The 22,793-nt window shown below is 40.2% G+C and overlaps 1 protein-coding gene across 2 annotated transcripts in view; it reads right to left on the bottom strand.

The window, feature by feature from the left end:
• Positions 1 to 11,038: 11,038 nt before the first annotated feature.
• lgals2a (lectin, galactoside-binding, soluble, 2a) overlaps positions 11,039 to 22,793 on the bottom strand; it is a 170,250-nt gene continuing 158,495 nt past the window's right edge. The window contains exons 2-5 of one of the 2 annotated variants that reach the window (XM_084071812.1): positions 17,678 to 17,747; positions 13,380 to 13,459; positions 12,798 to 12,969; positions 11,039 to 11,856 (exon numbers count right to left, since the gene is read on the bottom strand). In XM_084071812.1, coding sequence (XP_083927938.1) covers positions 11,710 to 11,856; positions 12,798 to 12,969; positions 13,380 to 13,459; positions 17,678 to 17,683 — 405 coding nt within the window. In that variant the 5' untranslated portion in view covers positions 17,684 to 17,747 and the 3' untranslated portion in view covers positions 11,039 to 11,709. Of the gene's footprint in view, positions 11,857 to 12,797; positions 12,970 to 13,379; positions 13,460 to 17,677; positions 17,776 to 22,793 lie in introns of those variants that run through there. The other variant, XM_084071811.1, reaches the window with a different exon arrangement.

Below are 22,793 nucleotides of genomic sequence, written 5' to 3'. Positions count from 1 at the left end.
CAGTGAGGAGCCCCCACTGGGAGGACATAGAGCCTTCGTCCTACTCTTCCCACCCAACACTCTGCTGACAGATGCCACCCAAACCCATAGGAATACATGCAATGACCATTACCGCCCAGCTTCCCTCCCCCGAACACGGGCCAATTGTGTTTGCATAGACTAGACACCCGATAAAGCATGCTGCACCACGGTGGATTCGAACCCACAACCTCTGTGATGGTGGGCAGGGACTTTACCATTGCGCCACCTGAGCACCCTTCACATACTTAGTCGACCAGAGCTCTATACTTGGCCCCCTCCTGTTTTTGCTCTACACTGATATCGGCTAAAGATTGGCTATTTGTGCAGAGTGTTTGCCTGCAGAGTAGCAAAGCTAGGGTTTAAGGTATCTACTATGCCATGCTGGTACGGTAAGCTAAGGGTCCCCAAGGTAATATTCTACAATGTTGCTAGGCTAATAGATCCCTCTGAGCCATCATACCGCCATGATATTTAGCAAACAGCCTGAGGTAATATAGCAGTAGCCCAGGAATGCGAATCCAGGAACGCAGTCATCCAGAGTGGGCCCACGCACATCGCAGTGTGGCTGATAGCTCTGGTGCAGAAATCTGGAGTCATGCTGGTGCTATATATAGACAATGGTTTTTATGTAAGCCGAGGTGAATCATTATTCCACATATATTTCCCCACACTCACTCACACATACTGAATCCCGGATACACACAGAGGTGACACGTCATGGGTGACAATAAACAAAGGCAGGTGGTGAAAACGTATGCAACATTAATCACGACGGTATGGATTTGGGGAACAGCAGTCTTGCCTACTAAGATCAATGCTTGTATGTGGTTGGTACTTGTATGTATGTGTGTGTTCACCCCTCCCCCGGGCCTACCATGATGATGGTAATTACGGCATGTTAATCAAAGCCCTGACAAGATTGATTAATGGTGTTATGTGTGGGGGGAACGTGTATGTCTCTTTCCAACAAATCTCTCTCACACACACATGCACGCGCATATAAACGGCCCATCCTACATGTCTCTAAAACAGACATTCACGCATCTGTCCCTCCTCTTCTCTCTCTCTCCCCGTTTCCCCTTTAGAAATACTGTATACCGGTCTCCACTCCAATCTCTCGTTTGAGTTATACTTGGTCATGCAATGGCTCGCCGAAAATAGACAAATGGCAGCTTGTAGATCGGCTATTTTCGGAGAGTGACACCATCAAACGGCAAAGTATGAATTAACCGTGACACAGCTTGACACCAGAGTATCCAGCAATACAAAAACTATCTATGTGGATGTGATTCACATACACACACACACCTAGGCAGCTAGAGAGAGACATAAACACTCACGCATGCAGGCACACACAATGCACACGCTCGCATGCACACACGCCAAAAATAGAGCCTCTGTATTGATCTCCTCTCCCACGCCATAATGAAGAAGGGGAGGTGTTAAAATGAGTTATTTGAAAACAGGTGCATGGCAAGATGAAGGGATTACAGCTGGGGAGAGAGAGAGGGAGAGAGAGAGGAAAGAGAAGGAGGTAAGGAAGCAAAAAACATGGAGGGAAAAAGGGAATTAAGGGAATTAATTAGAGAGAAAGAAACAAAAGAAGCATGAAGAGGAAGGCTGAGAGAGAGAGAGAGAGAGAGAGAGAGAGAGAGAGAGAGAGAGAGAGAGAGAGAGAGAGAGAGAGAGAGAGAGAGAGAGAGAGCAGGAAACAGACAGCAACCTGGTCGTCATGGTAGCCAAATCTCCTCTCCTTCCTCTACTGTGGAGAGAGCACCTTTGACATCGGCTGGTGATGTCTGAGTGATGATTAGGCCTACCACACACATACACTACCACACACGCACACACACGTAAGTCACGCGCACACGTAAGTCACACACACACACACACACACACACACACACACACACACACACACACACACACACACACACACACACACACACACACACACACACACACACACACACACACACACACACACACAGACAGTCATGCTCACAGACAGTAGCGCACGCTGTGAAATCCAGAGTGTTCACTTAACCCTTGGAGGGTTACGGGTCCATTTGGGTCCATTTGTACACTCTCTGAGTTGCAAATGGATAAATTGATACTCAGCATTTTTGTGAGCGTGCGAACACACACACACACACACACATACACACACACACACACACACACACACACACACACACATGCGAGAGAGATGTTGCTAATGTGTCGTGACAAAGGGAAAGGTCACCTTAAATGCACCCATCAAACACAGTGTTCCAGGATCAAAGCATGAGAACCTGTCTGCCCTGAGCCATTCTCTCCCTCTTCTGCCTCTCTAGCCTTCAGACATGTGCATCACTCTGCATTGCATTCCGTTACATCAGATTACAATATAATAATACAGACAGGGAGTCACACACACCCACCACACCCCCACACCCACACACACACACACACACACACACACACACACACACACACACACACACACACACACACACCATGTGTGCTTTGGCAAACTTTTGGGGACATTGCATTACAATTATTCAATATCCCCTCTAACCCCATCCGTAACCCCAAAATCTACCGTGCAGTGTGGGAACAGAGAGCCTTTTTTAAGTATTCAAAATGTCCCAGTCTGTATCTTGGGAGGCAGAGACTTAAATCGGTTCATCGAGATCCTCATCTCCTACTAGCATAGAATTAAACTCGAGCAGAATCCTTCAACCCGTACAGGTCGAATTCTTAAAACACAGTAGCCTTTTTCACATACACTGGAAAAAAGACACTGGCCTAGCGTCCCAATTCTGTGTGATCAGCAGATCTTCAAGCTCACAATTTGGCTTTGACATCTTTACTGATAACAAAACATAATGTCAAATTACATACAATGGCACACCATTATCAAAAGGATAGATGGGGGGGGCAATGCAAAACAGTACAAAAACAATATAAGTAGCTAGCAATACAACTACAAATAAATAAGACACCAGGCTAGACAAAGAAACCATGCATTTCAATACATGTAGACCATGACTAGACCCAGACTCTGCTCCGCCTTAACCATCCCTTTAGGGAAGATTTAAAAGAATCATATAGGAACTGTAAAGGCCTTTGCAGACAGGGTGCGATTAGTCAATCAGTTTTTAACGCATGCGAAAATACCCACGAAACGAACTGGGTTCGATTGTAGAAAAAAAACGCATCGCATCGCTGCACGGTAAATTCGGAGCCGGTGTGCATGAGGTCATTGAGAACCATGTGTTCATTAAAAAAATGATATTGTCCGTTTTTTCCGTGCGAAAAATCGCACCCTGTCTGCAAAGGCCTTTACTCTTAAAGGGATAGTTTAGCCCCAAAATAATTTGATGACCGGCAGCGGTTCCGGTAGGAGGCACAAAGAGTCTCCTTAGAGTCCTTTGTGTCTCCTACCGGAACCGCTGCCTACCGGTCTGCTGGTCATCAAATCATTGGCTTAGGAATGCGACAAAAACAGAAACATATCCATGAATTCAAGTCTCCATGGAGTGACTAATCGATAGAAAAAATATGTTTTTTTTGGGGTGAACTATCCCTTGAAGGTCTGTAGGTAAGCCATTCCATGCCACAGTTTATGTGTGCTTGAATTAAGCAATATTACACGAGAGGGTGTGCTTTACCGTCATTATTGGCACGACAGTGATGCGGTCAGGAACGAGGCGCCAGCCGAGTTCCGCCAGCATCACTGAAGTGCCAATAATGTAAGGTAAAGCACACCCTCGAGTGTAATATTGCGATTATACAACAGTTACCAACAAAACACATCCAAATGTATTCATATTGTGGGGCAATTAATAATAAAAATGTTTCGCTATTGTCCGTTTCCCTGTAAAGAGAAGAGTTTTTGACTGAGAGACATTAAATAGTCCCTGTAGCAGTGCTTTGAGTTTGAGGCACCGTCTCATCAACACAGCTGAGCTATCAATGCTTGCGCAGTGGAATGAATTCCAGTAGGCTATATGCTCCGTCGTACGACCGTGTCACGCGGCCAAAATAACTGATCTACAAGCTGACAACGCGTCGCGACTGTTAACGAAATGGGAGTCATTTTACTTTACACAGGAGGATATTTATAACCTTCTAACCATTGATCAACCGTAAATCCACCAAATTAACAACATAGTCCATTTTGCATAGCTGTTTGTTCTCCGGTGGCGGCGGTGGGTCAGGCTACTGTCTGTTTGTTTTCCTACCGTGGGACAGAGTGACTTCACAGCACAGCTGTGCCATATAATGGTCTAATCAGGTGCGGACTGGACTGCACTGCGGAGTGATTTATTAATGTGATTAGGCCCGTGCTATGATGCTGGTTTGAAGCACGGCTAGAAAGCTATTTCAACCAATCAGATTGCTTGGTCGGAACTACCTGTTGTATAATGTACATTGATCAATGTTTCTATCATATCTGACATATGGGTCACAATTGACGCGTTGTGAGCTAGCAGATCGGCTATTTTCGCTATTTGACATGCAACAGCATACTGTAGTAGGGTTTAAGCGGTTTTGGAAACAGACAGATGCATCATTTCACGTGTTTCTGGTATGGGTGCAGTGGCGGCCTTTCCTATGTTTCACCCGTTTCAATTGAAACGGGCCCCCAACCTCAGGGGGCCCCCCCAAAAAAAAAAAAAAAAAAAAAAATGTTTTTTTTTTTTTTTTTTTTTTTTAAATATATTTTTTTACCCGCATCCCAGTCCGGGGCCCGCCTGTGGCTGGCCGACGTCCAAGAATTTCATACAAGAAGATGATGTAGATCTGATTGAATCAGGGCTCAGCTCAAGTGAATCATGTGAGTGAGTTGTTTTAGCTGTCTGTCCATGGTGGAAGTGCAGATAGCCTAATTAATTTAGTTCAAAAATGCATCATTATGGATTGTGGAAGCAAACCAACTTCAGTCCACAATTTTTTTTTTAATTAAAAAAAAAAAAAAAAAAAAAAGTTTTTTTTTTATTTTTTATTTTTTTGGGGGGGTGCATATGGGGCCCCCATATGAGCTCTTGAAACGGGCCCCCAGATCATTAAGGCCGCCCCTGTATGGGTGCCACCGTGTGGCAGTTCTTTAATCCATTCAAACCGGGAACGTATCTGTGTGTAATTTTTTGATGTCTTTGGGCTATTCAAAAATAGCAGCACCGAGTGCCGTGCTACGAGCTTGTAGATCTGCTATTTTCGAAAACATTTTTGCAAATCTTTGAATATATATATTTTTAAGCGAATATTTGTAATTCAAATCTTTTCTTCTGGGGGTCCCTGGAACAAAATATTTTGAGATGGGGGTCCGTGGCCAAATACATATACTTCTTGACTTGAAAACCACTGATTTAGCAACATAGGTTTTTTCAAAAACTGTTAGGATTTAGAAGACATTTTGTAGAATCAGCCTCAAGTCTTAATGGGTTAAAGACAAGTTACTTAGGACTTAATGAATCTGGGGGAAACTAGCTACCAGAATGTCCCAACATCTCAATCAGGCCAAAAAGGGGAAATAGCTGAGAAACTCCTGTATAGACATTTTCAACACACACAGAGAATGTGGATCCAGTTGCTAACCATGGAGCCTATGATGGTCTCAATAATACGTTACTGTACTGTGAGCATGTACATCTCATTACATTTACATAGTCTCGTTTACGCAGCCTCATACTTTCACTGTCAAGTATTAGGTGCACCTCACAGGGCTCACGCGCTTGCTGTGTACCTTGTCATCTCCTGGACACATGCTAGATTGCCATCCTTAATTGTATTTCTATGGGTTTTCTATGTAAGGTTTTGTGTTTTTGAATTGAATCTGTGGACATATATTTTGTCACAGAATTGTCTATGACACTTATTTCTAGTCATCTCCACCAGGCCAGAAGGCCAGGAGTTAGAGATTATGTTTAAGTTCATGACTCAGCATTGCTTTTTGATGGATGACTTCGCCTGGGTCCTGGTTTTGATGGTCCCTCATAATGACTAGGACAAAGGCTCTTGTATGTGGAATAAACTCCCATTACACCTAAAACAGGCAGCCTCTGTCGATAGCTTTAAAGCACAGCTCAAGACCTATTTCTTCACTCTTGCTTTTAGCTGACTCTTTGGTTGATTTTTAAGTCCTCACTGTATTGCCTATTTTAATGTTTTATGCTTTTGCTTTTATTTTATTTTATTTTTTTGTTTGCTTTGTTAAATTGGTTGTAACTGTAACTGTATTCTTGCTCTGTAAAGCACTTTGCGCTGCATTTCATGTCATGAAAGGTGCTATACAAATAAAGTTTATTATTATTATTATTATTATTGTATGGAGAGCAGTGAGCACCTAAGTACTAATGTCCCTTGTTCAAATTAAAACCCTGCCCATATATTTTATGTCAGTGCAATCAGGAAGTAAAAAAAAAAAGCCTGCACAGTAACAAAATATATTGAAACTCTTTGGATGTCAAAAAGAGATCACTGTTTTACAAAGTGAAAACATGTGAGTGTGGACATTTCACTCCTCAGACCATCAACAACACTATTTCCTGGTTTCCATCTAGGTATATAAAAAGAAGGTAACTGCAGCCGTGGAATACTTTGGAGTCTATGAGAGCCAGGTGGACCAGCTTAGAACAAACACTATGTCTGAAAATCTGCTACCTTTGTGAAATACTCTGCCCAGGAAAATTAAGAAGACATATCACACATTGATTCCTGCTGTGTTGCTTTTCGATGTGTACACTATGATATAGATCTAAAGAGCTAAAAGTATGTTTTGAACGTGCCAATGTATCGCGAGACTGTCCATCATTGACCGCCTGACAACCAAATCTCTCTCAACCAGATACTGCCAAGCCAGAAACGATACATGCTGCTTTTTAGATGCCTCAATAAAGTTATATAGTGTGCATGTTGAAAAACAATTGATTGGAAAACAACCTGTGATATGACTTCTTTCATATTCCTGAACCGATTAACTGACAAAGGATGCAATCGTTCAGAAATTGTGTTTGTTAACAAGCTGGTCCAGCTGACTGCCATAGACTCCAATGTATTTCACTAAACTTACGGTTCCAGTTTTGGCTCCCACTCGCGTCAATGGTGTCTGCCCGACCCGTAGGCTGACTGTACCTTCTTCATTATAGCCTTGGTTTCCATGTTTGCTTTAAGTAGGCATTAGCCCATTAGCCAATGTAGCCAAAGGGAGTGAGGCTGGTGAGATGCAGTTTGCCATCAACTAGTCCATATTGTGGTCAAGAGGCCTCCTGTACAACCAAAAAGGAAATGCATATATTTCTAATAAGAAAAATATTGGCATGTATAAGTCACCTACAAGACTTACACCATGAATACATATTACAATAAACAGATCAACACCTTCTGATAGATACACAAGGACGGAGGGCACAGCTCTGTTTATGCGGCTATACATATTCTCTTCTTAGCAGGAATATTAAGGGCATTGTTAGAAAACACTCGGATAATCCAGATTCTGTTTGCAAAATATTGTTCTCTGATCCTACAGTATTTTCTCACTACAGAAGTTAGGAATTGTTTTTGACTTTCTTGTACTGTATGCGGATACCCTCACCCAACATGTTCCTGCCCAGAGGTGTTGGAATATATAACTATATTCGTTCCTTGTCGCAACAGCATGTGAGAAGAGTACAAGCACTTTCACCTCACCAGTCATACTACTTCTAAGACCCATGCCATTAAATAATTACATGTACTGTACATCTGTTAGAGTCATTCCTTCTCTCATGTCCATGTGGGCCAGGGTTCAATTTGCTGGGAGGGGTGGGGGGGAAATCCATGCATTTGATATCCCCCCTCTAGTCATTAAATGTAATCACCAGTGGGGATATGTTATACTTATATCCCTGGTTCTGGTCAGACTTAAAATACATTTGATTGGCAGTTGATATTTATGTTTGATAATATAACAACTTATCAATTTAATGGTAACCACATTAACCTCATCTCCACCAGCGGGCTCTACTTTTCCTAAAGGTTCTTTTCCCCAGAGAGTCAGAGAGGCATGCGGTCAGATATAGGCTTGGCTCAGGAAGGACACACCTGCCATGCATAGCATGGAGGCAGAGGAGGCACACATTAAGTTGATGTGCATCCAATGCCCCTTGGAGCTAAACACTACATACATACACATACATACTGTACAGGAACATAAAAGTAATTCCACATAAATAATGTATGACTGCAGTAGTAGTGTCTGTGCACTGAAGCATAAACATATATGGGCAGGGTTTAAGTTTGAACAAGGGACATTAGTGCCGAGGTCAGGTGGTCACTGCTCTCATTACAAAATGATTTGTCCTAGTCATTATGAGGGACCACATGTTTTCAAAAACATGACTCAGGCGGAAGTCATCCATCAAAATGCAGTACTGTCTGTGACATGAACCGACTTAAAAAAGGTCAAAACAAACACACACACACACACACACACACACACACACACACACACACACACACACACACACACACACACACAGAGCCAGGCACTTACACTAAATGCAAACATGTCATCTCTTTCCTTTAGGCTACCATTTTTTCCAGCTTGGGGGTGCATCTCTAGAAATAGAAAGGCCTTTAAAGTCATTTTAAATCAGTAAACATACAGGTGTGTTGCCCCCTTGGGGAAAACAGACGAGACTGTGTCCCTGTTCCCTAACCCCACCCTAACGTCATGATACTATGGGATACCAATTCCAATTGTGTCACCAATTTGTCATGCCGACCTCAATCATCTGGTTTCATGTCCAAAAGGTGTCCCTATGCATGGGGCATGGGCGCGCGCGCGTGTGTGTGTTGCTAGATTACAGAGAGTTCCCAGAGCATGCTTTGTGTACAAAATGTTAGTCTTGCCTTCCCAATTATTTGCACCCAACACCGCTGAACTCTCTCATGGCTTAATACCTGCTTTAAGCTGCCTCCTCCCCTTCATCACTTAAATGGACTGAAGTTAGTAAAATCAATACTGGGTTTCTACCTTATGAGTCCACAGGGCCTTGCTGATTGTAATGGCATTGGCTGTCAGCTACTAAACCCCAGGGTGCTAGTTTCCTGAACAATGGCTCTTTTGGCCACTGGAAGCGTCTGCACTGTATGACCGGTGGTGGAGAGTGAGTACATTTACTCAAGTACTGTGCTTAAGTACAATTTTTAGGTAAAATATTGTACTTTTACTCCACTACAATAATTGAAAACTTTAGTTACAAGTTACAAAACATACATTAACCACCTCAGCCAACATTTCGGCCATTTGAAAATAGCTGATCTGCAAGCTCATAATGCGTCACAATGCGACACATTGTGAGCTTGCTATATTAAAAAGATGTGTATACATTTGAAAACTTGTGAGTACTTTCTACTTTTGGTACTTTAAGTAGCCTACATTTTGATACCATTACTTTTGTACTTTTACTCAAGTACATTTTGAATTCCGGACTTTTACTTGTAAGGGCACGGTCACACCCATAGAGTTATAATATGGTCACACCGCACTTTTATTTTAAGTAAAACATTTGAGTACTTTTTCCACCACTGTAGAATAAACTGTAGCCCAAACCATGCAGGCAGTGTGGGTTTTACATTCTTGTTTCCCTCTCTTGTATCTGGAAAGAAAGAAAGCTAGAGTGGCATTACAAAGGCAGGGGTGACATCTAGTGGTTAGTCTTGGGATTGCTGTAAAAGTGATGCACATTTGTTTTTATTTATTACCCTAGACTTCAATTGATCTCATATATCCAGTGGTGGACGAAGTACTCAACCCCAGTACTTGAGTAAAAGTACAGATACTAATTTTCAAATTACTCCACTATAAGTAAAAGTAGCTCAGTCAAAATGTTACTCGAGTAAAAGTTTTAGTTGAGCATGGCAGTCTCCATGTTTCTTGTAAAAACCAGAGTATAAAATGCACGGAAATAGCAAATTAAGTTGTCAGCACTAGCTATGCAACACTTTTAAAAACACGCAGCAGCAAGAAGGAAATGTAAACGTTTCTCAGACATATGTGGGTGTTAAGTGTGGTTTACATTAGACTATGCAAGTAACACTCAAAAGTGTGAACTTGCAACAGTAGGTTCTGTTGACAGGCTTTTTATTAGGGCTTATGTATGAATCATTATCATTCATATTTGTAATTATATGAAGTATGTACACTTTTACTAGACTGGGTCTATATTGTTTAACTTATCTGTTGCCTAAATTGCTATGTCCTTCACACCAACACGGTCTCACTGGGTTGGGGGTATATTTGGGTAGTCTTACTTACAATTTATATTTGCTAATAGTTGGCCTATGTTGGATTCATACATAATTATTTTCAGACATTAAAACTATTAACTATTAACTTATTTCAATGACATGTTAATTTTTACTTTAATAAAACAATTTACAAAAGAACATTAACATAATTTCCAACAATGTCTCAGTTTTAGCTAATTTGTAAATATGTAAAATGCTGAGTAGATGAAATCCTACTATCACTCCTATCAATGACCACAATGCCTAAAATAAAAACAGAAAGGGAAATTAAGCATGAAATGCTGTTTAAGGAAATCCTCTGCACATGTCCAGTCAAATCTATTGATGAAATCCCCTGTCTCACCAAGTTAATTGCTAATTGTGAGAGGAGGCTATTCCATCTATCGTGCGACCTAACAAGCGTAAAATGAGAGGAAATGCAGCACTGATTAAACTATTACTCAGATTATCCTGTAATTAACATAATGATCATAATGATAGTTCGCTGATTGAGCGCGAAGAGGGGAATAGATTAGGTGCTATGTGCAGAAAATGCTTCACGACATCACGTCAAAGCAATGGGAACATTCTATTAGGCTCAAATGAAGAAATAAAATCAGTGTCAAACAAAGGCAATGATAATTTCAATAATTAGCTCTTGCACTACAGACTGTGTTGTTAGTGATTCACTAACAACACAATACTTAAATCAAGGAAAATGGATATCAAACTTAACCAAAGTGATTCACCAAAGGTGGTATTTGATCATAAAACATGTTTTAATGCATGTAGTTTTGACCATAGGTTAAAGGCATTACAATTCTGGAATGTCTGTCGTATAGGAGGGAGTGAAAAGTAGAATTGACACAGAACGTCAAGGCACCGTACAGAACACATGAGTACATTTTATGCAGTGGTTATCCACTTAAATCTTAACCCAACTATAAAGCAAATAATACTGTCAAATAAAACTCTTGCTAGTGCAAGCTTTTGTGGGTTCACACACTTTTGTTAGTATAGCTCTCTCAACGAGTTGTGTGACAGGCATGCAATGAAATAACACTGTGTGTGGTGTTTGCATGTGCGCGTCAGTTTTTTCTATCCATGGCTCTATTGCATCTGCAACTCGTTGACGCCGCCACTTTGAAGGCTAATTTATACTTTGTTGTATGCCAAAGAAATCCTATTTTCAGCTGAAGAAAGTGTGAAAGTATAAATGAGCCTTTTGTCTCTGTCTGAGTGTAATATTAACATGTATTTCTTATGCAAAATGCATGTAAGGCACTGCAGTTAGATGCAAGTCCACGAGAAACAAGAAAACAAAAACACTTTAGCCTAATAAATGCATTTGTGGAGTTTGGGTGGTGGTGGTGGTGGCGGGGTGGTATGTCCTTTGGACTGGCTGCATCAGGAGCATTAAGATACATTCTACTTTATTGAAATGCTTGTGATACGGACGTCCCCTTCAAAGAAGATATGCTGGTACTTGTCAGCGCCAATGCGGTTGGGGAAGTGGATCTCAGAACCGTCACTCAAAGCCACTAGGAACTCCTCTGGAGTGAATGTAATAGTCATCTAATAGGAAGGAGAGAGAGAGAGAGAGAGAGAGAGAGAGAGATCATAAGAGAGCTCTACAACCGTGCAGTAAAACGAAAGGCAGATTCCATTATCAAGGACCCTTCACACCCCCTTCACCACTCCTTTTAGTTACTCCCATTTGGCTGCCATTTCAAGGTTCCTCTGGCCAAAACAAAATGCACAAAAGACTCTTTCATTCCCACGGCTATATCCATTTTAAACCAGATCAAATAGAATACACATTCTCTGTGTTCTATTTGATCTCTCTCTGTGTGTGTGTGTGTGTGTGTGTGTGTGTGTGTGTGTGTGTGTGTGTGTGTGTGTGTGTGTGTGTGTGCGTGTGCGTGCGTGCGTGATAGACTACTTGACTATCATGAATATTTACGTATATATAAAGTAACTACACACTTGTTGTATTTATGTTTTATGAAGTTCTAATTTGTTGCTTAGGAAGCCCCTCACCCAAGAACATTTTCTATCACTATTTGATGAACAATAATGTTTTTGGAATCTTTAATCATTACTATGTACCGTTCTGACAAAATGTCAACCCATGGCCCATGAGTTGAATATGTTGAAGTGTAATGACAGAAGGACTCCATCAGAGGTCACTCATAGAGAGAGCAGCAATTGTAAATGGTCTGCATTTCTACATTCACCCATTTACACACCAGCAGAGGAAACCATGCAAGGGACCAACCTCCTCAGGAGCAGGTTGTGGTCCAGTGTCTTGCTCAAGCACATATTGACTCAAAGCCAGGAGGAGCTGGGGATCGAACTCGGAACCATGCGGTTCCTAGACGGCCCCTCTCGCCCCTGACCCGCTGCTGGTAATGGGTGAAGATTTCACACCACCATGCATGGAAGCACTGAGGCTGATGGACACACGCATGCACACGCACACGCACACACACACACACACACACACACACACACACCGTAAACTCCTCTCCCTGCTTGAAGGGAAAGCCTCCCTCACGATGCTCCTCACACCAGTTGCCCTCCTGGTAGGAGTTGCACACCACAGCGTTCTCGTCTCCGTGGGCGCTGAATCGAGGATTCATGTGCAGCACGATGTCCTTGTCATTGGGGCCGATGTTCAACGCAAAACTATGGCACAGGCACAAATAGGTAAATCAGGCACGTTCTTCAGAGGTTTGTAACGTACAAATCTTTCTCTAATCCTTCATGTGAATGAAATACTATGTCAAAAATAATATCAAATGTACATTAAAGAAATATATGTTTAATATTATACAAAAACGTCCAAGTAACGCACTTGATAGAAAATCTTAGTGGTTATTATCCACAATAAGGGAGATAGATTAGGAAAGATACAGATAATTTATACAAAGAAGAAAATACCCTTAAATATACACTTCATAATATCTTATGATTGCACAAGAGAACTTGCTGTATAGAAGGAATGTACCGTATGGTATATTAATAGAAGTTATAGAAGGAATGTAGAGTAAGTTAAGAGATGTCAGAGGAGGTCTGTATGATTCAGGGGCACTTACTTGGTGGCATCAGGTTTAGGGACACCAGTGAGGGTCAAGGTCTGTCCGACCTTGAAGGACATGTTCTTAACAGTCATTCCCTGTATGCAGAGAGAGAGAGAGAGAGAGAGAGAGAGAGAGAGAGAGAGAGAGAGAGAGAGAGAGAGAGAATTGTCATACAATACTCTGATGTAATGATATGGTAGCCTCCGTGTTCAGTACATCTTGCATCTTGTTAAACCATAATCTCGCTTCCATTACAATCTGTGCTGTCGTTTCAACAGTTGCATTTGACACTCATTAGTAATACAACTAGATGATGATGATATAACTGTGAGCACTGAAAAGTGTGATTTAAATTCTATAATGGGAGATTTGGAACCAGAGGTAGCTTCAAGCCTTCATTTGCTAAACCATCTCATTGACTTAACCCTGGGCCCATATACATTCAAATAATACAACATGTGTTTCCAATTACTCTCTTCCATCGTAGGACTGCTCACAGATTCCTACCGGTTCTTATCCCAGTGTTGGATGCCGTTCCCAGATTTCCCTGCACTGACTTTTTTTGGCGTAGGAGACGCTAAAACTGTTTGAAAAATGATGGGGGGAGGCTGTTGTTTAAATGAGTCACATTTTCCTCTACGGCCCCAAAGTGGATGGCTAGTGCACAGAAGAGAAAAGGCTGAGCACAGCAGAACCCACTCTTCCAATCCAGGACTGTACATTATAGGCATGATGGGGATATGGGAGTTGCAGTGGTGGAAAAAGTACTCTAATGTTTTACTTAAGTGAAAGTATCAATACTGCAATGTAGAAGTACTCTGTTACAATTACAAGTCCGGAATTCTAAATTTACTTGAATAAAAGTACAGAAGTATTGGTATCAAAATGTACTTAAAATACCAAAAGTAAAAAGTGTAAATGTAATCATTTATATCTGCAAAGTAACTAGCAACTAAAGTTTTCAAATTATTGTAGTGGAGTAAAAGTACAATATTTACTTCAGTAAGGTAAAAGTACTTCAAAATTGTACATACAGTAAGTACAGTACTTGAGTAAGTGTACTTAGTTACTTTACACCACTGGGGAAGTTGTATACAGTGATATAGGAAGTTGTGGTTGAACACTGTATTATCTGGTTGTCACAGACCACCACGGCTCACCGTTCTTTCCAAGTCCAATTACAGCCTTAGCAGCCCTTTGACAACTGACATATCTTCCAACAGATGGTTAAACATGTGTGCCAAAGACATGTCTGATTACTGTATACGCATAGCAGCCAGTCATTATGTTGTTGCATTTGTGACTCACTATCATTTCAGTCTACAGTGGAATAATTTACATTACACTACTGTCAGGTAATAATTACATGACTGTAGTGTGTTCGTTTGCTTTTTCTTAAGTTTGCTTGGCTTTTTAATTGAAGGTTTAAGAAAGGAAGCTCTTAAAAAAAGCACTGGCAAAAGTTAAACTTAAAATAAAATGTCAGCACTTTCAGTACCTGAAAGTACTTTTTCTGTGTGAAAGAGCAGTAGCTTTTGAAAGAGCGGGTGCAATTCTTGATTTATTCACTCCCTATCCAAAAAGAAAAATCTATCCAATTGATCCCAACGGTCTTTGGGACATCCAGAGTTTCTCAAGGCATTACAGTAGCTGCTGAGAAGGTTTAGGAAATGTCAGCAATGGTGGATAAAGTTTGAAATTGTAACAAAATTACAAACAAACGCCAGTGCATGACCGGACAGTTCTTTGAGCATGTGATTGCCACGTCCCAGGGTTCGATTCCAGCTGGAGTGCTATGTTTTCCCCTCTCTCTGTCCCATTTCCTATATCTCAGATACAGTAGTGTTAAATAAAGCAAGACTAAAAGCTAAAGTATGTTGCAAGAAGATGTTGTGAAACCGTGTATGAGAACGTTACTTAGTCATATTTCTCACGGTTGTGAGAGTAACAATGTGTCTAGGTGACAGTAGCCTACTTCCACTTTGTTTTTCACCAAAATGGCTTGTTTTTTTTGTGACTGACACCAACTTGGCTAAATAAAACATTAAAAAAAAAATGTAGGCCTAATGCCAATTTGATTGGATTTCAAAAAATCCTATCAAATAGAGTTTCAGTTTGGGGTAAGACTCCCATAAATGTGGGTTCTACAAATCCAGAAATCATAAAATGAGACACAGATCAGAAAGAGGAACGAACTGCACAACGAAAGCATGAATGAAGGGGATGGATGGACATAAGAGTGAGACCAAATTCTTTCCATGCTAGTCCTAACAGTGTAACTGTAAACTTCATCAGGGCTGGGGCCGTATGGGGCTGGGGCTTTGTGGGGCTGGACTTGGCAACGACTCAACATCATAAACAGACACTGCAATGAGACGGAATCCCTATGTGTGTGTGACATGCCGACCCACCTCCCTGCCTCTCTGCTGTCAGAGACAAGAGACAGCTGGGGCTCTCCACTGTCCACAAACACACCCATTAAATATACAATATACAGTAAAGCAGTGATTTTCAACCTGACATTCATCGCCAAATGGAATTGGTCTCCACAAAACAATTGGAAGGGTTCACGTTTATAATACAACTTAAATTGAGTCTCCCTTTAGTGTTAATATATTCACTAATTGTACTACAGCTGCTGTGAGATTGACTCATCTGATGGCCTCTGGTATGTTAGAAATGTACAATAAGCCTTCTGTAGTGCAACTAGGATTCCCTTACAGTAGCTCAAATCACATGCTATTCCAATATGCCTTCTTTTACCCCAAGAGGTCACATCAACTCTTCACATAGCAATTGACCACTTTGCACTGCAACCTCTATTTCATTACAACCCTTAATATAATTTAAGCCTGCATCTCTCCAACACATGTTTACCCCTGTAACCAACAAATAGCTGAAGTGATACAGTGCCTGCATTGTTCTACACCATGGAAAATGACCATTTCAGGCCAACTTGATATAAAAAGTTGCGTAATGTTACTTTATTCACAGGTGTTGCCTACTAATTAAGGCTCTGTTTCATTTAGTGTAGCAGCAAGCAGCCCCTTTCCAGTGAATTAATTGGTTAACTGGAAATTGGTTAAATCAATTGGTTAACAATAACATGCACAACAGCAGCACCCTTTGTTTGACTTGAAAGAACATTAACCTAAATTAGTATTATTATTGCTATTGGTAACACCAGTGAAAGAAGTGTCATTACACAACTATGTGTGTCAATGACTACTGGGGGAAAAGGGGGAAAGGAAAAAAGAAGGCCACGTGCTTAGAATTTAAATTGCAATAGAATGGATGAGTGCTATTTATGTTTGAGTGAGATTGGGGTTTGCACTAAAATACAACTTGTTTTATTGTAGCCAATTAAATTGATAATAGCTTCCACATACATAGCCTTGGATCAAGAAGATCATAGATTTTATAGATTTTGACATTTGCATTTTCTATGATATCATAGATACAAAAGTATTGATAAAATACATCTATAATCATCTTGATCCAAGGCTACTATGAGGTGGATGATCACTTATGGACCCGGTTTGGCAGTAAATATTTTGACCATAAATGGTCATTGAAAGAGCAAGCAGATCTCTTGGACAGAATATTTAAAGTTACTAAATAGTAGTTAGTAGGCTAGTAATAGATGCAACTGCAAAAAAACCTCTACTTAAGTTGGGAACACAAGTATAGACAGGGTTATGCCAGGCCCCTGGAGTCCTGGCATAACCCTGGTCCAGAGCATTAGTGAGTTAAGTTCTCTCTAACGCCCTGCCAGGCGCGCTGCTCTGCTCATAGACCGAACATTTTCTATGAAATTGTATTTACTCCCCTACGCCCTCTACAGATCTGGTCAATGGTAATTTATATTGACCAAATCTGTAGAAGGTGCAGTGGAGTAAATAAAATAATTTCCATCTGGCGGACTTCTTTTTTGTTGTTGCCCAAAACGTATATTATACAGAGAAGGTGGGGTCCTGAGAAGCTTTCCACCCTGGAGAATAGACGTTCAACAACACAAAACAGCCTTTGATTTGGTGAGTAGCGAAGTCATTTTGTTTATTTTTACTAAAGACGGAGACCTTGCACGGCAGTGGAATTTTCGGTCTATGAGCAGAGCAGCGCGCCTGGCAGGGCGTTAGAGAGAACTAACTGACGCTCTGGACCAGGGCTACTGTGGTACAGACAAACAGCTGTCATTAGTGTTAAAACTTCAACCAAAGCATAGGCTAATGCAAGTTGGCCCAACCGAACGAATAAAAAATAAAGAAAGGTAAGACAGGAGGAAAATATTGTATGAGAATAATAATACTTACGCTCATCTTGCCTGCAGAATAGATCCCGTCTGGTACAAAGCAGAGAGAGGTAGAGAGAGACAGAGAGAGACAGAGAGAGAGAGTGCTGGTGCGTCGGGGCTAAACTGCACACTCACAGCCTCATTTATAGCAAGCACTGCCCGGCCTTACTTGACTGACGTTTTAAAGTAGCCAATAGAATCGTACAGTGGTGGGGAAAAGTACTCAATGTTTTTACTTAAGTAAAAGTATCAGTACCGCTTACTTTACTTTTACTTGTTACAAGTGAAAGTCTGGTATTCAAAATGTAGGCTACTTGAGTAAAAGTACAAAAGTATTGGCATCAAAATGTACTTAAAGTATCAAAAGTAGAAAGTACTCATTATGCAGAATGTTCCATTTTACAAGTTCAAAATGTATATAAATCTTTTGAAAATAGCAGATCTAGAAACTCACAATGTGTCGCATCTCAAGGCATTGTGAGCTTGTAGATCGGCTATTTTCAAATGGCCGTAATGTATATAGGGTTGAAATAGTGTATGTATGTTTTGTAATAATAATCAAAATCTACAAAGTATACTATAGTAACTTAAAGGACGACTTCACCACTTTTCAACATATCTTCATATAATAGGTCCTCACTAATGCTCATGATAAAATGGTACAATTTTTTTAATAATAAATAATAAAAATCTGAATAAAAAAATTGTAATCTTTTGGAAAAAAAAATCCTGCCTAACGATGATGTCACTGGTAGACGGGTTTCTGGACTGTCCACAGCCCTCCTATGAGACAGAGACCAAGTAGAAAAAAATTGTATCATTTTATCATGAGCATTAGTGAGGACCTATTATATGAAGATAGGTTGAAAGGTGGTGAAGTCGTCCTTTAAGGGATATTTCACTTTCAGAAAAACATTTGGTGATTTCATCATCTACTCAAGCCTTTGTGAACCCCCCAGACAGTTTTTAAGTTGCTCGATTCAGTATTTAGATTTCATTTTCATTTTATCAGACACGCCCCCTTCCTATACAAACCCATTGTAACTTCAAACTCCATTTTAACCATGTTAGATTCATCAAAAACACCAGTCCTTGGTTCTGGTGACTCACCTTGCCCTTCTAATGCGTGAGGGGGCCGTGTTTTTCCGAGATTCTTTTTCATTTATTTTATTCTATCTTTTTATTGTATTTTATTTTTTTCATTTTCCCCAAAAAATATTAAAAATAAATGAAAAAAGTTATTGAAAAAACACGGCCCCCTCCCGTATTAGGGGGGCGGTAGGAGACGGGTGAACCAAGGACGGGTGTTTTTGATGAATCTAACATGTTAAAAATGGAGTTTGAAGTTACAATGGGTTTGTATGGGAAGGGGGCGTGTCTGATAAAATTAATATCTAATATCTAAATATTGAATCAAGCAACTTAAAAACTGTCTGGGGGGCTCACAAAAGCCTGAGTAGACGATACAATCACCAAAGGTTTAAGTACAATGGAGTAAAAAGTACAATATTTGCCTCTGAGGTGTGTAGTGGTGGAGTAGAAGTAAAAATACTGAAAACTGGAAATACACTAGTAAAGTAAAAAATACCTCAGAATTGTACTTAAGTACAGTACTTGAGTAAATGTACTTCGTTACTTAGTTTACACTACTGGAATCCTGCCACTAGGGAAGACTGCATGGTGACAATGTGAAATTAGACGTGGATCTAAATACACTATCCAGCAGCACATAGGAGAGAAGACTGTGGCTTGTATTAATATGAAAATAATTATAGATAATTTATTACTTTAGGCCAATACTACGACATTGTAGTTGAATTAGTCAGACATCAAGGAAGGAGAGAGACCACAGGCCTGAGGGCCATCAGGCAGATAAAAATAGGCATCACTATGTTGCCAGGGAGACAGCTAAATATTTGGAACTCCCAAAGACGGTATAGCTGGTAATGTAAGAGCATATGGCAGCTTTGTATTTAGTCTATGAGCTGACTTGAGGGGGTAATGAGGAAAGGGGAAAAAGTGAAAAGAGAAGAAAAAAAGTTTCACTTAGTATTGTGACTCAGTACTGACACATATAGCCTTTCACCAGCTGACAAGTGTTCAGTCTTCCACTTGCTGTCTTGACTCTGTTCCTTCTATATGCTTTAAGAGGGACTTAAAATATTTCTTAATATATAAATATTATTAATACATCCCTTAAGATGGGATTTTTTTCAGGGCCAGAACCTGAGTCCATGGACCCCTGGGCACTGTAGTGCAGTAGTTCTCAAACGGTGTGGTGGGAGATAAGTCTATAGTAGGGTCATATGTGGCACTTCCGTGACCGTGGAGAGCAAAGGTCTTTTTCTCAATGGATTTGTTATCTAGAAGGGTTATTAAACAAATTTAGCCGGGGTGTATTTTTAAAAGGGGCGGGAAAATTTGTGACTGACCAAAATCCCAAATGGCTGCCGTGAAAATTAACTTTTTAATGGTTTGACCTACAATGATGCACAATACATGGTTTCAGAGCTTATTTTGGTCAAGGAATACATATTTGGTGTTTATATAATGATTTGACCTATTGTTGACCTTCAAATGGCTGCCAATTATGAGCTCTAAAAGGTTTTTATTTTTCAAAATCGTCACCTTCTTATTAGGCTCTAATGAAAGCTCTGCTCATGATGAGTTGAATACTATGCAGTATAAGTACACAGAAGTAATCTCTGAGGTCAATAAAGTCAATGTTTGTGTGTAAACAACAGTTACTTATGTGCGGTTTCCCATTAAATAGTGTAGGCTACTGAGAATATGGTGTCCAGTTCATCCCATCACATTTTCATAATGAACAAAAAAAAAATAGCACTATAGCCTAACATAAAATAGTATTCTGTATGCAAAGCTAGAAAGGTTAGTTGCTTGAGGTGAATTTAAAGGTCAACTCATTTGTTACCCTTATTTTGTAGTATTGCTCCTAGTGTTTCCTGTCTGCCTACTTACTTTTACCTGACTTGTCTAACCAGTCTTGTGATTGTGTCAGTGTTTCCACCTGTGTCCTCTTAGTCCCCCAGCCTATCCTAGTGTTGATTGCCTGTTGAGTTCACCTGTGTCCTGTTAATCCCTGTCTATAGGGCATAGCAGTTGCGGCCACTTCCTGGTTCCACTTCAAAATACTCAATGCATTTTTCCCATTGACATTTCCAAAAATATTTATATCAATTAATTTAAGCCTAGAATCAAGCCATCCAGGGTCCTGGTGAATCATGACCATTAAACATTTTTTTCTGTGATTTATTTTATTTTATATTTAATTATTTGATATACTATATTTAATAAATACCCTTAGTTTTGCCGTTTTCAATTTTTTTTTTTCACAGAATCAAACGTTTTATGGTCATGATTCACCAGGACCCTGGATGGCTTGATTCTAGGCTTAAAATAATTGATATAAATATTTTTGGAAATGTCAATGGGAAAAATGCATTGATTATTTTGCAGTGGAACCAGGAAGTGGCCGCAACTGCTATGCCCTAGAGGGGAATACCACTCATTTTCAACGTTGAAATATGTCTTTAATACACCTTAGCTGTAAGAAAAAAGTCCCCCCCCCCCGCCCCCTTCTATGTTGCCTAGAACTGGATAATTGATTGAGGTCTTGTGATCTGTGTCATACGCAAGGTGTACTTTTGGCCTCAGCCAAAAGTACACCTTGCGTATGACACTGATCACATGACCTCAATCAATTATCCAGTTCTAGGCAACATATTGATATTCTTGATTGAGGTCATGTGATCAGTGACATACGCAAGGTGTACTTTTGGCTGAGGCCAAAAGTGGGAAACCGCACATCAGTAAATGTTGTTTACACACAAACATTGACTTTATTGACCTCAGAGATTACTTCTGTGTACTTATACTGCATATTATTCAACTCATCATGAGCAGAGCTTTCATTAGAGCCTAATAAGAAGGCTCTGTGACGATTTTGAAAAATAAAAACCTTTTGGAGCTCATAATTGGCAGCCATCTTGCATTTGAAGGTCAACAATAGGTCAAATCATTATATAAACACCAAATATATTCCTTGACCAAAATAAGCTCTGAAACCATGTATTGTGCATCATTGTAGGTCAAACCATTAAAAAGTTCATTTTCACAGCAGCCATTTTGGATTTTGGTCAGTCACAAATTTTCCCCGCCCCTTTTTAAAAATACACCCCGGCTAAATTTGTTTAATAACCCTCCTCGATGACAAATCCATTGAGAAACGGACCTTTGCTCTCCACGGTCACGGAAGTGCCACAGGTGACCCTACTACTACTGTAGGTGTGCCTTGGGATTTTGTGACATATTATCATTGCAAAATATACAACTATACAATTATGATTTTATTTACTTTACTATGTGGGCACTCATTTCACAATACAGAGGCAAATTCTATATCCTAAAGAAATATATAACTTATATTTAGCCACTTTGAACCTGGTGTCCTTGTTTTGGTTATGTCATTATGGACAAAATGCTAAAATGAATTAATGAATTAATATGTTTTCACAAATAATACAAATGGCAAAAAATAGCACATCTGAAAGCCACTGTTGCAGTGACCTTTGGGCCCCCCCCTGGACTTGGGCCTGAGAAGCCAAATCAGGGATCAGGGATCTCTGGAGTTGTGAAACCTCTACTACTACTACTAAGCCCAATTTTGACTGAGCAGTTCCAAGCAATTGCATACCCAAACTTCCCCTTTCTAAGCAAGATACTTGAAACGGGAGGTTTCAATCAAATAAACGACATTATTTTCAGACACATTTCAGTGAGGTTTCAGAGCTAATCACAGAAAGTTCTGCGCATCTGTGTAGCTCCGTAAAATTAACCATGAAATCCTCATAAATTGCCTTGAACATACATTACAGGCTTACAGGATGGAACGAGGAAGTACAACTTTCATTAGTCTTCGAGAAAATGTGTCACAACTTTTGGTGTTTTCACCATGCTTCCACTATGATTTCATTTAGAACACGTTATGCTTAACACCATATGCTGATAATACACCATTGTATAATTATGCCCTGAGCTGTCACGGGGCAGCCCGTGCCCTATACACACATACTGATACATTGACTGCATCTTTAGGAATGTTTACTCGTATGCTA

The sequence above is a fragment of the Gymnoscopelus microlampas genome (assembly GCF_963454915.1).
Source record: "Gymnoscopelus microlampas genome assembly, chromosome: 11".
In the NCBI taxonomy this organism is placed as follows: Eukaryota; Metazoa; Chordata; class Actinopteri; order Myctophiformes; family Myctophidae; genus Gymnoscopelus; species Gymnoscopelus microlampas.
The sequence above is the reverse complement of the archived record's forward strand: the minus strand, read 5'-3'. Positions and strand labels throughout refer to the sequence as shown.